The 17,812-nt window shown below is 41.1% G+C and overlaps 2 protein-coding genes across 2 annotated transcripts in view; both read left to right on the forward strand.

Moving 5' to 3' along the window:
- The window catches only part of ctnnd2a (catenin (cadherin-associated protein), delta 2a), a 285,195-nt gene that overhangs the window by 251,964 nt on the left and 15,419 nt on the right, over positions 1 to 17,812 (forward strand). The window contains exons 20-21 of the mRNA XM_085418472.1: positions 4,827 to 5,073; positions 12,390 to 12,474. Of these exons, the coding sequence (XP_085274598.1) occupies positions 4,827 to 5,073; positions 12,390 to 12,474 (332 nt within the window). The remainder of the gene's footprint in view (positions 1 to 4,826; positions 5,074 to 12,389; positions 12,475 to 17,812) is intronic.
- On the forward strand, positions 8,573 to 10,214 carry LOC146662067 (uncharacterized). Its single transcript, XM_085418473.1, has 2 exons — positions 8,573 to 9,202; positions 9,292 to 10,214. The coding sequence occupies exons 1-2, from the start codon at positions 9,017 to 9,019 to the stop codon at positions 9,838 to 9,840; spliced, it is 735 nt and encodes a 244-aa protein (XP_085274599.1). The 5' UTR covers positions 8,573 to 9,016; the 3' UTR covers positions 9,841 to 10,214.

A 17,812-nucleotide genomic window follows, 5' to 3' on the forward strand; every position in this document is an offset into this window, starting at 1 on the left:
ATTCCCAACGTGTATTCATTTTCCATCATCAAATTCACGTGTTTATGAAAACATCATCGTCACAAGTCATGTTTGATTTGTTTATTCGAGCGGTAAACTTTCATAGAGTCGTTAGCTTTTATTCAGCCTACAACAACTTCAGAAAACACAGAAGAGGTTAAAAAAAACAATGTTGCCAGAAGCTTCTGATACCAGGAAGCATTCACCAGCCCACCTTTGGGACCCCGACCCAGTCACTGATAACCGTGTATTAACCATCCTTTATTCTCAGACAGCCGGACGCCACAACCAATCAGGCAGTTTCATCTTTCCCCACATCTCCCTGAGACAATTACCTCCAATTTTACTTCAATAACACTCCCCCTTCTCTGTCAGTAAACAATCAAATCGCTCCATTGTTGAGGGTAATTGGATCTCTTTAAATCAAATCAGCCATTATGGCCCTGATGAAGCATGCCCTGCTCAGCGGGAGTTAGCGACACATGAGGGAATGCAGCACAGGAATACATTACCAGCTCTGCCTCCCAGGTGAAGATAGCTATATTGGAGGAGTTGTGTAATACAGGTTTATTAGACTGTGCCGTGATCAGCACAGGGCTTGTTTCCCTCCTTGAGGACATGTTCGGGGTCTAGCTCACATTTCAGCGACAAAGAAAGTAGATATAAGAGTAGAGGGGAGATTGCACACTAGCATGTAGAGGTGCCACATTAGGGTTTTAAAATAGAATGAGTCACAACCCACTCGTAAAAAAAAAAATCCATCTTAATCCTCTCCTCAGCTCGATTATTTCTTCCGTGTGCGTGCACTTATGATCACTGTGAGATTACATGAAATATTGCTATATAAAGTTTCTGGCTTTGACATTCAGTTTGGCTTCTGGTTGTTTGTACTACAATATGGTGAGTTATTAAACCCATTTGTATCTGTACTCTTTCTAACCATTTCTAATTATCCCTCGTTTAAATACATTAGACTTACGAGAGATGGATTGTATACTTAGTAGTAAGTAAACTCCAGCTTCGCTTTAACAAGCGGTATCTCCAGCAGGGTAATGAGCACATCAAAAGATTAAGCTATAAAATGTGTTGAATTTTGTACTGACATTAGGAAAGTGCAGCAACTCCCTCTCATTTATATTAATCTATAATTCATCAATAAGCTTCTTGCAGGCTCTCGGTATCATATGTCTCTGTAGGAAAAAGGCCAGATTGTATTTGGCTAAAGTGGCGTCTGAGCGTAGCTTTGGTTTAATTTAGGCTCTGCGATTCATTTCCTCATGCAATATTAATATTTGTTTTATGATAAATGCTGTGAGCTGATAAAAACACAATAAAGCTCCCCAGAGACAAAACATTATCTTGTAAAAATTGGATTCAAAATATAATATGAATAATGTCTTATATATTTCACACCAAAACAGGTAACTTGGAAAAATCCTACAAAAACAGAATAAAGAAGTCAAAAACCGAAGCAAACAAACGGAAAGCCAGATAATGAGCGTCGTCTCGTTTGAGATGAGATGCGTATTGGTGTGTATGCTTATCTGTACGCGTACGTGTCGTCTTGGTTTGTTGGGTGTGTTTGTGTGTATGGAGGATTTCTGTCTCAGCTCTTACTGATTATCGGGATGCAGCCTCTTCCTCTAACAAGACTGTTATTAGAAGGGTTGGGAATAACGAGGACCCATCCGTTTGATTCTTCAGCATTGCATCCGTCTCAGCGCAATGAATATGTAAGCAAAAACATTTGCTTTCTTTCATGAGTTTCTATGTCCTTGAGACATTACTTCTGATTGTCTCCATCTTCTACCCTTCCTCTTACAACCTCTTTCCCTCTCTCATTCCTTATAATCTGCTCACTCACACGTGGTCATGAATGCAGTTTTGGTGAGACTAAGAAGAACACACCTGTGTATGCAAACATGCACACAAGCAGGTGCACGCTCAGAATATGCAAGCATATTTAGGCACATGCTGATGGCATCTTATCAGCACTTCTGTCTATAGGCAGAAGATATTTAGATTAATAGACTCAGATATGCTCTCATTTTGTCATTACTGTTATTACCTGCAGTCAGTCACTTGATAAATTAGTCACTAACTTTATCATACAGTCAGTCACTCAAGGAGTAAATTATCTGTCTGTCAGACAGTGAGTAAATAAGTCATGCAGTCAGGCGGTAAATAATTGAGTCACTCACTCAGAATTTAGTCAGATCATTAAATAAAGCAATTCGCCAGCAAATTAATCAATCATCAGCAAGCAAATCAGTCAAGAATTAGTCTGAGTGATTCAAGTCAGTCAAATAATGAGTCTTCATCTTGGAATGTAGCTTAACTGTGTCTCCACAGCCAAAAGACAGTGACCACTTAACCTCGGTTCAGCCTGCCGGCCTGTGATAACACTTGGCCAATTAACTCTCAACTCTATGCGTACAGATGGATCTGTGTGTGTGTGTTTGTGTGTGCGTGTGTGTGTGTGTGTGTGTAAGAGAAAGAGAGTGAGAATATTAAATAAACAGGTGCTTATATAATGCCTTTCTACTCACTTTTATCCACACTAAAGTACTTTTAGCTGACACACACTCACAATTCAGTCGATGCGTCTCAGGGTTCAGTGCCTTGCTCAAGGATACTTTGATACATGGACAGAAGAAGCCGGGGTTCAATCCACCAACGTCCTGACTGCAGAGAACCAACTCTACCACCTGAGCCCCACCCACCCAGCTCTGTGTGTATTTTAAGCATCGTCATTCGCTGCCTTTGTGAAATCAGAAGTGTGTGACGGAAATGCTTGTTGTGTAAAATCATCATTACTCTTTTTGCACGTGACTGCTCCCTTACAATATCCTGTGCTACGTTATTCTAGGATCTCTCTTTTGTCCGTGTTGCTTTGGTGTTTCAATCCTTCCCAGATCTCGACGCCTTGTTAGACATAATATGAGTGAGGGATTTACCGTGAGGCTGTAGGGCCTGCGTGGATATCACTGTGATGCATTGGTCTGGGGAAATCATTCAGTGTAATGTGGAAGAATGTTTGATAAATAGCAAATAAAGAAAAGACGGGAGATGAGAAAAAGATGTTAGGTTCAGACTTTGCTCTAACTTAATTCCACAACTGAAGAAACCAATCTCTTTGCTGTTATAATTTTTCATCTTTTTTACAGTGAAATTTAATAAATTCAAAACAGAACCACAGATCTGCAAAACACTGGACCTCTGATACAAAGTACTGAGTATTTAGTAGCTTTATACTGTAGCTTTACTTAAAATGAGTTGTTTAGAAGCTTTTTTTCCCAAAACAAAAACCACTTGGTCAAATCCAAAAGCACTTTATTGCAAATTGAGTATTTTGGCCTGAGTTTCCTCTGCTGCCAGAGAGGATGTAATGGCGCACTTGAAGATGATTCAACAGTTGAGTTACGCACTAACAGTAGCACTTACTGTTTTCATCTGATCCAGCACCAGTGGGAGACATGCACTTTTATGAATTTTAAAGGGATGCATGAGTCACGTCGGGGAGCCGTTCATTATCGAACCTTGTATACAAAGAAAGTGGTGCGCATTGTCGCTTCCAGCAAAACACGTCATATAGGAGGTACGCACTGAGTCATCCGTGTGAAGATGGTCACTTGATTGAAGTGCACCTCTTTGTGAGTGCTGTGGAGCCAAAGGCTAATCCTCGTCTTTCTGATGGTTGACTTTGTTAAAAATTAACCACATTTCATCTTGTTCATTATTCAGTATTCACCCCTGTGTCCACTTTGATTGTTCTTTACATGAAACATGACCTGTGGGGTATGTCTCAGGGGTTCAGCCTGACTCAGGCGTTACTGATGGGTTTTGTGATGGTCAGTGCGTTTCCTACTTTTTGACTACTGCTCATGTTTGATTCATGCCCACCACCACCTTAGTCAGCACAATCACTCCTCATCTGTTCAATCCCTCAGCTTCTCGTCCTCATCACTTATTTGCTCTGATAACTTTGGATCTCTGATATTGGCTGTGATATTGTCCACAGTCATGTTAATATTTCGCTCCGCGGTGACTTTCTGAATGGAAGATTCAGGAATTATCGACATTTGAATGCACGTCATCGAACATTTCTCATTTAAACGATTTCATTCATTCACCTCTCGAGTGTCTCCGTTGTATAAAAGATCCAAGGTTTGATTCCAGTAGGAGACACAAATCTCTTTGGGGTTGTGTTAAGTAAGGCATCCAGTGTAAAGACTCTGCCAAATCAAACATGGGCAGATACGTGCTGTGCAACCCCTTGTGAATAAGGAAGCAGCTGAAAGTAGCTATATCACTTCTCAAGTCTCTTTGAGCTAACTTGCACAAGAACGTTACTGACTTCCTCTGTGGGTGAGCTTAAATTACAAGTATTGTTGGCAGCCTAGATTTTAAATACTTTCATCCCCATCTGTTTCACTTTCTCATAATTCATGTGCTTCCTATCTGACATCTCCTGTACTTCTTAATTACACCCTCTTTCTGTAGCTTCGATCTCACCAGTTCTTTGAATGTCAGTTTTTTAATATGCCAGCCTTTTCCCCAAAATACCAAAAGTCGCCCCTTTTATTGGAATTTCAGCAGTCCTGAAATTAGTGTATGCATCAGAGGATTTGCAATGTGCCCTCTCAAGCTGATGTTTTATGGAGTTTTTTTTTTTTTTATCTATTAAGTAGTTGCATGTGATATTAACTTAAAAAAAAATGTTGTCCACAAAATCCAGTGACTGTCACTCAGACTTGCTTCGAACAAAACTGTGTGAAGATTAAAAGTTAATAAGGATTCCTGTTCCTTTCTTTCATTTTCTCCAGGTAAATATGCAATGAGAGATTTGATCCATCGGTTACCAGGCAGCAGCAGCAGCAACAATAATGCAACCAGCAGTGGGACCTCTGGAACCACAGGCCCTCCCAGCAAGGCCATGTCAGATGACACAGTGACTGCCATCTGTTGCGCACTGCATGAAGTCATCACCAAAAACATGGAAAACGCAAAAGCTCTACGTGATGCCGGTGGCATCGAAAAACTCATTGGCATTGCCCGCAGCAAAGGAGACAAGTGAGTAACTACTAAATTTTAAAAATGAAAATTTACTTCTACCAAAAACCGCTTAGCAGTAAACACCGGTTTATTTTACACTATAAGATCTGCATCATGAAATGCTAAAATACCACATCTTCTACAGCACTTTAGATACACTATTATCTAAAGGACAATATGGGACTTATTGTATAAAATGTCTTTATAAAAACGTCCTTAATCTAAAACCTGAGCACCTGTTTAAATTTCTCTTAGCTGTTTGGGATTAGTTGAACCTGATAAATAGCAAAGATTTCTGAACAGAATACATATAACAATAATAAATAAATAAACTAAAATGATAAATACTTGAATGGAAATGATGTCCTGACATCGGGGGGATAGTTTTAGTTTACAGCATTCTTTAATGTACTGAAGTCCCGTGTAAGAGGCCTGGACATGACATGAAAAAGGCATCCATTTCCCTGAGACGCAAGCACCCTGGGGGAACAACTTCTCTATGAAAAAAAAAACAATGCTGTATTTTTTATTCAACAAATTCAAAAGTTCAGGAGTATAAAATCCTCAGGATGAACTAAGGCCAAAACAACAAACAAACAGAACTAAGCATCAACACAAACTCAGATGACCTGCCTGAAAGTAACAAATGAAAAACAATGGGCTTACCTCTCTAGTTTAGCAAAGCAGGAAAAAACAAATGGCAGCTCACCCCTTCTTACTCCTCTTCTTCTAGACACAGATGTAGCCACTTGAATGACAAAGGAAACAAATGATTCTCTGCAGATGGTGGCCATCTTGGCTCCACACCAGTGTTGGTAAAGTTACTTGAAAAAAGTAATCAGTAACGTAATCAGTAAGTTTTAATCTTTTAACTTTATGCATCAAAGGAGCTTGCAAAGAAAAGCGTCTGGACTTCTTTAAGTTGCTTGAAGACGTTTCACCTCTCATCCGAGAAGCTTCTTCAGTTCTAAGGTCAAATGGTGGAGAGTCCCAGATATAACCTAGTGGGAGTTTCCCCCCACAGAGGGACAAAAGGACCCCCTGATGATCCTCTACCTAATCACATGAGCCAAGGTGTGAAAATGGGTGTGGGTCCCAATCAGCCAGGGTTTCGGGTGAGCTCATTGTGAAACCTGGCCCCACCTTATCATGCAAATTCCTGAGGTCAGATGGCCCAGGATGTGAGTGGGCGTTAAGGCGTCTGGGGAGGGATCTCAAAACTGGATTATAGATGGCAGACAGTTGGTGTCGTAAACCACCGCCTCTGTTCAAAGATGGTCGCTCACAGTGAAGACACAAAGGATAACTGCTTGCCTTTCCTGGACTGCGCTGTGCACATTGAAGAGAATGGCAACCTCAACATCGAAGTTTACCGGAAGCCCACACACACGGACCAGTACCTCCTCTTTGACTCCCATCACTCTCTGGAACACAAACTTGGAGTAATTAGGACCCTACACCACCGGGTAGAACATGTTCCCTCTAAGCCTGAAGGGTAAAAGAAGGAACACACACATGTAAAGGAAGCACTCAAAACATGCGGTTATCCTAATTGGGCGTTCATAAAGTCAGCAAAGAGGCACAGAAAAGAAGACCAGACACCAGTGAGGGAGGATAAGAAAGACAGACGCAACAACATTGTTATCCCCTATGTAGCCGGTGTATCAGAGAAACTCAGGAGAGTTTTCTCCAAGCACGACATCCCAGTGCATTTCAGACCCAGCAACACACTCAGACAAAAACTTGTTCATCCCAAAGACAAAACGCCAAAACACAGACTTAACAATGTGGTGTATGCTGTGTAGTGCAGCGAGGAATGCCCAGACCTCTACATTGGAGAGACCAAGCAGCCACTTCACAAGCGTATGGCACAACATAGAAGAGCCACCTCCACAGGACAAGACTCAGCAGTCCATCTGCATCTTAAGGATAAAGGACACTCTTTCCAGGATGCCAATGTTCACATTTTGGACAGAGTGTACAGATGGTTTGAAAGAGGAGTGAAAGAAGCCATTTATGTCCACTGTGAGCGACCATCTTTGAACAGAGGCGGTGGTTTACGACACCAACTGTCTGCCATCTATAATCCAGTTTTGAGAACCCTTCCCAGACGCCTTAACACCCACTCACATCCTGGGCCATCTGACCTCAGGAAATCGCATGATAAGGTGGGGCCAGGTTTCACAATGAGCTCACCCGAAACCCTGGCTGATTGGGACCCACACCCATTTTCACACCTTGGCTCATGTGATTAGGTAGAGGATCATCAGGGGGTCCTTTGTCCCTCTTTGGGGGGATACTCCCACTGGGTTTATATCTGGGACTCTCTGCATTTTGACCTTAGAACTGAAGAAGCTTCTCGGATGAGAGGTGAAACGTCTTCAAGCAACTTAAACAAGTCCAGTCGCTTTTCTTTGCCAGCTCCTCTGACTGCAATGACCTGGATGACTGAGAACCTTCACAGACTTTATGCATCAAGCAAAAAATTTAATTATATGCAACATTCTCTGACTGGAAGAAATTTGTTTAACATTTAAACCTATTTTCTGCACATTCCAGCACATAAAAGAAAATATTTTTTTGTGTTTACACTCACTCGTTCAAATAGATGCAAGTAAAACACAGCAGAAAATAAATAAAATCAAAGACTAGCGGTCCTGTTGCTCTATTTTCACCTGTAAAGCAGGAGTGGGGTAGGCGGAGGTGTGCCCTGGTGCAGGTGTGCCGCACAAGGGCACACCGCGAGTTTCTCTGTGAATTTCCCATTACGTCGTAGCGCACTCGGTGCTTGCTTGGAAGTTTAGGGGAGGGGGCGGTTTCGCTGTAAAAAGAAGTTTTCTTCCCACGCACAACGGACACTAATGTTTTTGTCACTTTTTATGGAATCAAACTCAAAATAAGGTCAGTACTTCCACGCTTTAAACGCTGCACGCTCATACTCTCTCCTGCACTCGATATATTATCCATTGTTGATCTGCACACAGCTGTTGTCACGAACGTCATACTCGCTTACGTCACTGTCATGAGACATTCTAGCAAAAAAATCTCGATTTCAGTAACACAGCATGCTTACGGGAAAGTAACGGTAATCTAATTACAGTTTTTGCAATAGTAATCCCTTACTTTACTCATTACTTGAAAAAAGTAATCAGTTACATGTTTACAAGTAACGCGTTACTGCCCATCTTTGCTCCCCATATAGGACGTGGCCTCGAGGCTGTAGCGATGCCACACCAGTCACAGCCATGCCCCTGTACAGGCTAACTAACATTTTCTTTCCACTAGGAGGACCAGGCTTCTACCTTTCTACCTTTAAAACCCGCCACCAGCCAAATGGCTGGTAGGCTTTTAGCTAAGCTTTAGCTTCAGCCAAGTGGAAGCTAAATTGGCTAGTCATTCATATGTATATTAGGTTGTTACCTGGGAATTCTGGAGGGAGGGGAGTGGGGGTGTGTGATTGAGGGCGTGGGGGAGCTGCTAAAAGCTGTGCACAGTCACCAACTTGTAGTGTTTCAGTTTGCCGTCTTAGGGAGGACATTTTTACAAATAATAATAAAAAGTGAGTGAGTACATTCCAACATTTTCAGCAATCACTCACAATCCTGGCACTGCCATGGTATCTGTAGTCTGCATTTACCTTGGCTTGGCTTCCTGATCAATTGTCCACTACCAAAAGGAAGCCAAGCCCTGTGATCACACCCTGTTTTGTTGTAAAGGATGACAGGGCTTGATCAGTCGTCCATTGTGGCATCGTCCATTGTGGCATCAATGTGATCACACCCTTTTCCCATCAAAGACTCGGTGCAGTTTCCTGCAGTATATTGCAAGTAAACCGGACAAGTTTGGGATCAAGTTTTGGGTGGCCTGTGACCTAAAATCCAAGTACATTTGCAATGTCTTCCCATATCTTGGCAAGGACCCCAATCGTCCCACTGGGGAGAGACTTTCTGAAAATGTAGTAATGAGGCGGATGGAACCATTCCTAGACAAGGGCAGAAATGTTACCACGGACAATTTCTTCACATCGCTTTCACTTGCGCAAAAACTTCTTGGACGGAAAACCACCATCCTCAGCACAGTCAACAAGATTCGCAGGGAAATTCCTCAATCCACTAGACAGACAGATCGCAGTGAATTCACCACTCAGGTATGTTGCAGGTCTTTTGTGGTTCTATGTTTATGTGTTTCATTGTGTGTAAAAGGGCTATGGAAATAACAATTTATCTTATTTCTTAGGTGTTTTCAACCTCTGCTGCCACGTTGACGGCGTATGCGGCCAAACGGAAGAAGACAGTCTATATTCTTAGCAGCATGCACAGCGTGGTTCAGACTGATAACACTACCAAAAGGAAGCCAAACACGGTCACCCTTTACAACAAAACAAAGTGTGGCGTGGATGTGATGGACCAGATGGTTCGGGAGTACACTGTCCGCAAAGGAACACGGCGCTGGCCAGTTGCCGTGTTTTATAACATGATTGACATGGCAGCACTGAATGCACATGTGCTGTATCAAGCATGCACCGGGACGAAGGAAAGACGGGTGGACTTCCTGGTGGAGCTTGCAAGAGAGTTGGCTCACTCTCATGTAGCTGCGAAGAAGGCAAGAAAAGAACAGTTGCTTCGGACACAACCCTCCACACCGAGCCCTGGAAAAAGAGCCATGTGTCAGGTCAAACACAATTGCAAGAACAATCATGCCACTGTGCAATGTGTTCACTGCAACAGATACACATGTGGTAAATGCAGACTACAGATACCGTGGCAGTGCCAGGATTGTGAGTGATTGCTGAAAATGTTGGAATGTACTCACTCACTTTTTATTATTATTTGTAAAAATGTGTACAAATGGTTGGTTTTTTGTACTGTTTTTATCAATAAATCTCAGCAACAAAGGACATACACCCATGTGTGTTGATTTCTCCCTAAGATGGCAAACTGAAACACTCCAAGTTGGTGACTTTTGGAGATTTATTTCCCTGGATGATTGAGAATGCATCAAACTGAAACACTCCAAGTTGGTGACTGTGCACAGCTTTTAGCAGCTCCCCCACCCCCTCAATCACACACCCCCACTCCCCTCCCTCCAGAATTCCCAGGTAACAACCCAATTTACATATGAATGACTAGCCAATTTAGCTTCCACTTGGCTGAAGCTAAAGCCTAGCTAAAAGCCATTTGGCAACTCTCCGGGTTTTATAGGTAGAAAAGCCAAATGGCTGGGCTCTGGGCCTTCCTAGTGTTAACAATACAAACATCATAAAACGATACAGGAGTTTCACAAAATGAAACAAACTATAATAGCAGTAAACTTGCTGTAACATAAGTATATTAGACTGTATTGAGCAGAATGACATGTGAATTGCAGAAAAGCCCAAATGTAATGTCCCCATATCAAAACTAAGGATCTCAGGAGGTTAAAGACTCTTCTGCCTCTGCTTCTTCCACCACAGAAGTGAATCTTTCGAACCTTTGGCAGAAGATGATGCTGTGCTTTAGACATCTCGGGATTTAGACACTGGCAAAACACAGTTTTTCTTCAATCACAAGAAAGGAGAATAACCAAAAAGTGAAAACTAACTGAATTATGCAAGGTAGACTGTTCAAAGAAAACAGTATATGACAAATACTACCATTAATACTTCATCCTTTGGTAGATGCTTGATTTAAAATGCATTACAGTAGTTTTCTTGAAATGGTTTATCACATGGAAGAAAACAATACTGTAAATATTTTTTTCTATAACATGGTACATTGTTTGATTTGTTCTAATGTTAATATTAATATCTAAAATTTGAATACTGTCATCAAAACATGCAAAAGTAAAAGATTTAGATTGCTCTGCATTCATTTTTTTCCTCAGGTTAACACAACTAGATCTTAATAACAAGTAGCTTAAATCCAAGAAGGCCTCAGTATTTTATTGTTACCTGTCACAACATCATTCAGTCATTATTAAATTTAGGTTGTCATTAACAACCAGCGCCTTAATGTAGCTACACATCCATCATTCATACATAACTGCGTCCGCCTTCCCTATCACCCTTCATCTGCAAAAAAGACAGCTGGAGAACAACAAGCAAGATGCAGCCAATATATATTTCCATGGGAGACTGGGCAGGGTGTTCTGCGTAGCTGCTATGGCAACCAGTAGGTCAGGAGTTGCTATGACACCAGAACGTTATCAGACGGAGGTCAAAGGATGATTTATTGTTATGGTAAGGGACTCGGCCTGTTTAGGGAACTGTGCTCAAGGGCACCATTCCCAAGAGGGATGAGGTACTGAAAGAAACCTCCACAAATGCAAATTTCATGGTGAGTGTAGTTATCTGCTAATAGCCAACATATCTTTATTTTCCTGGGGAAGGTAAGCTGAGAATAAATGTTAATTATCAGCAGTACCAATCATACAATTACACACTGGATTGGGAAAATACCCCTTACACTACAACTGTAAGAAGCACTTAATGGCTGTTTATAAACAGAAACAACTCCCAACTATTCCAAAAACGTCGATAAATGCTGGGTTAAAACCAACATGTCAAACAAATAGCAACATGATTTTTGCAGTCCCCAAATTTCATTTTCATTTTCTGAAGATTTGCATGTTGCATCTTGCAGCGACTTTTAATAAACCTGTGCTTTTCCTGCTCTTACATGTCAAAATGTCGGCTGTGTAATCATAATCTAGTAATGATCAAAATCATTTTACGATGCTGTTTAAATACCAGTACTCCCAGCGTTCGCTGAAGACTCTTTGCTGTAAAAAAAACAAAACAAAAAAACCACTGGAATTTAAATATTTTTTTCATGATCTAACATCGAGGTTCTGCAAGCTGTTTCCTGGGAATCACTGTAGTCATGTGTAACTAATGCTAATGCAGTGGTTTACTGGTGATACCATTACTACATTGTTCAGTCGTCCAAACTCTTCTTGCTCTTTTTAGTGTGAAATTGTAAAACTCAGAGTGAAGCTTGTTTTGACAACGATTTTTGTTTTGGGCAAATTGAAAATGAACATCCTTCTGCTTCCCGCTGGAGCCATTAGGAGGGCAGGCCTTATGAACTGACTCTGACTAGAGTCATTTGTCATCTGAGTGGCAGAGGTGGGACCATTAGCATGGTAGAGTGGGTCATTTCAAACTCATCTGAAAACTGTTTGCGTGCAATGAAACTTTTTCTCTGTTGAAAAGAGCAATGGCGTTCTTATTCTTAAAGCTTTCACAAGTGCTCCTGGCCTGCACACTTTTTGTGCAGCTGGTAAAAAATAAGGGACAGCATGACTATGATGTGAAGTCAATTTGAAATAATCCTTCTCTCTCTGTCTCTATGCAGACACTCAGCAAAGGTGGTAAAGGCAGCTTCTCAAGTCCTCAGCAGTATGTGGCAGTACAGAGACCTGCGCTCTCTCTACAAGAAGGTAGGTGTCATTGAGAATAAGTACAGGTGCTTTTGTGGTGTGTTCATGATTTACAGAAAAGTAAAGTATACTTTAGATAACCTTATATCCTGTTATCATAGAAGTACAGCAAGTACAGACAAAATAATGTATTTGTGGAGTTAGCTGATTTGACATTGTTCAAGCATACTGTTAATATTTATTTAAAATATTGCAGTGGATGCAATAGGATGCACAAAAAAATGAAATGTGCAAATGTTCACAGTGTTAAGTGTAAGAAACCGTGCAGAGTGGAAGGATTTAAGTCTAGAAGAAATGTGTGTTATTATAGGTGTGCAGGTGTGTATGAGAGAGGAGGGGGACCAGGTGCAGAAAGAAAAAAGTTATTTAGGCAGAGGAGAAACATTTGCATCCATGGTGGGGTGGATCAGCCCTGATCTTTCCCATCTGCCTTGCGGTCCTGAAAGTGTGCAGGTCCCGAAGCGATGACAGATTCCACCTAATTACCTTCTAAGCAGAACGATGCACTGGAGTCTGCCTTTGTCCTTGGTATTGGCAATGTTGTGGTGCCAAAGGAGGTGAAAAATGGTCTTGGACTTATTCTGTAGACATTTTTTTCCAGCAGGTTAAACTTCTTCTGTTGTTGCATGAATTAAATCTGAGAGCGTGACAGGGAGCTGATCTTTAGCTCTTCATAAATCCCTGGGTGGCGATGGTCCCAGGAAGCTGGGGGACAACTGTGGATTCATGCAGAATGATGGGGACAGTTGGGAAGTTCTTGAAATCTGCAACTATGTCCATGATGAGCACTGAGCTCTACACCAGGTCATCTTCAAACTTCACGAGCTTTAGCATTCAGGAGCAGACTGGTGACCCTGCAGTTGTAAAGGTGCAGCTGTGTAGAGCAGAGGGTAGTGATGCATTACCTGCATCCCATTAATCATCTCCCAGCTAGCCAAACAAGGAAACTAGTTATTTTCAATTTAGTCAGTTACATGTGAGTTATGTGAAACAATTTTGTAGCATTAAGCAGGCATGCTTTAAATAAATACAAATGGACCCCAGAATTGGCACAGTGACAACTTATTCTGCTAATTTGTGCCTGACAACAATAAAGAGAATCATTATTATTATCATCATTAATCTTTATTATTTTTCTCATTAGTGCTGTAATATTTCAGTCACCTTCAACCCATCTGCTTTTAATCAAAATGGTAATGTTTAGATTCCCACCCACACATTAATTCTGGTGCTCACATCACTAGTAGAGAGGAAAGAACGCCACCTTAGGAGGAACCTGTGATGATCTGTGTTTTCCCAGCTTCATGTGCTCTGTGGTGTCAGGCACACTCAGCAGGGACAGCTTGTTATGCAGTGGAGCAGGATGATGGTAATTAAAAACTGAGCTGAACTCCACGGACAGGACCCTGGCGTGGATTCACCGGGTGAAGGTGCTGAACAATGAAGTGTAGGGTCACATTGTATTTTAATGGGTTGGTAGTCATCATGTCCCGTGGTCTCTGTTTTTTGTTTTGTTTTGTTTGTTTGTTCGGTTTGTTTGTTTGTTTTTTTGGGGGGGGGGAACAATTGTGCAGGCCTTGAAACAGGTTGACACATGAATTGTCTCTAGTAAGGTATAAAGACCTCTTTAAGTTGGATGGAGACATGGAGTCGGGCCCAGCTGCTTTGTGGGGGTTTGTCTCTTGAAGAGTCTGTTAACATCTCTCTCCAGGAAAAGATGTCTCTTTCTCTCCAGGAAAGAGACAAGCATGTGTTAGGGGAGGAGAGGACTGCTGTGTGGTAGGCAGCTGTGGAGAGGCCCACGACCTGTTTTAGTGGGAAAGGTAGAGCTGGTGGGCTAGCGCTGATGGATGGTTTAGAGGGGAACGTGTCAGGCACGTCCCATCATTCAGGTCTTCGGCTGGGTGCAAGCTGTTAGTGGAATGTGAGGCTTTAAGCTTGCAGCTTGTGATCTGTCTCAATTCTTTTCAGACAGAAGCAGAGTTTTGCCGATAATAGCCATTTAACTTCTTGCACAGCTGCACCATCTCAGCCCTCATCCTGAACACTTGTCTTGCAGACATAGAGTGTCGCTCTCCTGTTCTAAGCTTAGCCTGGTCCTATATCCAACCATATATTGCCAATGCTCCCCATAAGTGACCACTGTCAGTCAGCTGTTTGTTTAGTTAATAATTGCAAAAGATTTATTCGTAACAGGGAACAAATTTTAATAAACCCGAACTCTTGATCACTACAGTGAGGAGATCTAGTGGTGTGTGTGTTATGCTTTGGGAAATAGTCTTTTCCAGGATGGTAATACTTATACTTATCCAGGGAGTTTTGGGCCAACATGTTAATGAACATTCCCACGAACTGACACGCAAAAAGTCATTGTGGCTATTTACTTTTTTGTTGACACCGAGGACTGTTAATGTCCTAATGCTGTGAGTTATGTACGTCCAAATTGCTCATAGTTTTAAATTATGAATGACGGGATCGTTATCCAAAAACCATATATTGAAATGTGTTTGTTTGTTTCTCTAATACACTCCCAGAGACTTAAGAAATCAATTCTACGTGACTTCATATTGTTTTGTTTTTCTCTTTGGTTTAATAATCAGTCTAAGTGGAGACTATATTAATTGTGTGCTGGTTGTATTCAGAAGCTTGACTCTGTCAGTGCACCAATGTGACTTACAGATAATGGACTTGCACATGGATAAGATTAAAGGTATTTTGTAGGTAATTGAGCAAAGTAGCTGTCCTTCTAAACAGACTCAAGGTTGCCATATTTATTCAACAATGTTTGTCTTGGTCTTTGCATGTTTGTCTTTAGGAGTGTGACGCTGTAGGTGTCTCTTTATAAATGTAAAGATTTTACGTGTGCATGTATTTGTGTAGCCAAGTGCTGAAGTGTGTGGATCCCTCGGGAAATGTTTTTGCAGAGGAAGTTGGCTCATGATTAGTCAGCTTTTTTGTGGGGTGTTCATATCTGCGTGCGTTAGTCTGTGTGAATTCCCTTTCAGGTAGATACGTCCCAAAAAATGATAGGATTTTCAGCTGGACTCCGACACAACTGAGCAACAGCATTTATACAGAACAAAAGGATATTTTCTGTTAGACTCTAGTCTAGTGTGTTTTTGTTTGTGTTCTTTGAAGCTACACAGTCACACACAAACACACACAACATCAATGTCATTTAGATCATCTTGCGCGCTGAATGGTGTTAATGCCGTTAGTGCAGCAGTTAATTTGCAGCTCAAATGAAGAAAAAGGAAAATTTGATTATTGTTGTGTTTGTGTAACTCTTGAAGACACAGAGTTTTGTTTGCGACAAATGCGATTAAAACCCACTATCTCCTTCTCTAGCTTTTTTTGTTTGAAATGGAAAAGTCCAGCACACTCTTGAAACTTGATTAAAAGTAATAACAGATGTTCTGTTCCTTTCACTTGTCAGTAATGAGTGTTGTTGAGTGGATATCTGCCACCAAGGTTATCTGCCATTGAGCACAATAAAGCTTTAGAGGCGTAATCAGCGAGTTTCAGTTCACTGTGAGAAATTTTAAGTTACTCATTCCACGGAGGTGTCCTTGGCTTTGAATGCGTCTTTTTCATCTTTTGCAAAAAGAAAAGAATGAAGCAGATGATGTATTTCAGCTGCTGAAGGCAAATGTATGTTTTCTTCCATTTCATACGTAAATACTTACCTATGTTTATATGGTAAAGGCTTTTTGGGGGTTGGCAGGGTTATTAAAGTGCTGCACATCATTTGCATCAGTAGGAGTTAGATTTTATACAGTCCTGGGTTCAGTTTTTACGCATTAACCACATATATGTTTTACATATGAATATATATGATAAAAATTATTTTACCGGTGGATTAGAACCTGTTAAAAATCTCACCGAATGTGAAAGTCCTGAAATATGCAAACATACATGAATCAGAATCAGAATACTTTATTGATCCCTAGGGGAAATTATTTTTCATTACAGTGCTCCATTATAAACAAACATTAACAAAGACAGACAATACACTAACTAAGAATAGCACAAGATATACATGCAAATATATACATAAAAGTCACTTAATAATAAATAGCTGAAAAAGGAAGAGCATGTGCAAGAAGGGTGTAGCTGTTGCAGTAAACAGTGTGTTAGATGGAGGAGCTGTACAGGCAGGAATGATTTCCTGTATCGTTCAGTGATGCTTTTCGGTACTCTCAGTCTCTCACTGAACGTGCTCCTGTGACTGACCAGCATGTCATGGAGTGGGTGGGAGGTGTTATCCAACATTGTCTTTATCTTGGACAACATCCGCCTCTCCGACACCACCTCCATCCCCACAACATTACTGACCTTACAGATCAGTTTATCGAGTCTGTTGGCATTTGCGACCCTCAGCCTGCTCCCCCAGCATACAACAGCATAGAGGATCGCACTGGCCACAACAGAATCATAGAAAAGCCAGAGCATTTTCTGGCAGATGTTGAAGGACCTCAGTCGCCTCAAAAAATAGAGACGACTCTGGCCCTTGCTGTAAAGTGCTGTGATGTTTTTAGCCCAGTCCAGTTTATTGTCAATGTGTACTCCAAGGTATTTATAGTCCTCCACAACGATAGATACATTGTAGGATACATCATATAAGGTAACAACAGAGTTTGAACAGTTCTAATGAACTTTAAAGCTGAAATTTTGTATGACTACCCTAATTCTTCAACACAGCATGAACTCTCTTAGGCAGCTTTCATGTAATTTCTTTAAATTGTCTTAAGAATAGTTCTCCAGACCTCCTGAAGGGCCTTCACATTCCTTCAGTAATCTTGTGGTTCAGGCTCTTAGGATGATAATGTTCCACTGTGTGTGTGGTTTTGTTTTGTTTTCTGTTTTTTAAATCCTGCATGTTTTTCCTTCAATGGAACCGTTTGGAATCACTGTCATGCTGAAAAATGAAGCCACTGCTAATCAGATGCTTACCAGCTGGTATTGCATGGTAGATCAAAATCTGACCTTTTGTTTGTTTATAATTCCATCACTTTTGATAAGATCTCCAACAACGCTGTCTGAGATTCAGCCCCAAACCATGACAGGCCCTCCACCATGTGTTACAAACGGCCGTAGACACTCACTCTCTCCTTAATTCCTCCGTAGAAAATGATGACGATTTGAACCAACATTTCAAAAATCTGTTGCTATTGATTTTCAGTTTATGCTTGAATGATTCTTAGGTCAGTGTTAAGTGGTTCAGTAAATTAAAAAAAAAAGCACATTACTCTAGGAAAGGTCAGGTACAAAAACTGGACTGAATGTGAGTGGAAAAAGAAGCCAATCCAAAGAAAAACTTTGACAGACCTTCAAGCAG

Source organism: Rhamphochromis longiceps, linkage group LG9 (genome assembly GCF_057381845.1).
Source record: "Rhamphochromis longiceps isolate RC_006_pf linkage group LG9, R_longiceps_female_GT1.1, whole genome shotgun sequence".
Taxonomy (NCBI): Eukaryota; Metazoa; Chordata; class Actinopteri; order Cichliformes; family Cichlidae; genus Rhamphochromis; species Rhamphochromis longiceps.

Coding starts and splice junctions, on each gene's coding strand:
- LOC146662067 (XM_085418473.1), top strand. CDS start 9,017: ATGAGGCGGATGGAACCATTCCTAGACAAGGGCAGAAATGTTACCACG. Junction 9,203..9,291: donor GCAGTGAATTCACCACTCAG/GTATGTTGCAGG, acceptor CTTATTTCTTAG/GTGTTTTCAACCTCTGCTGC.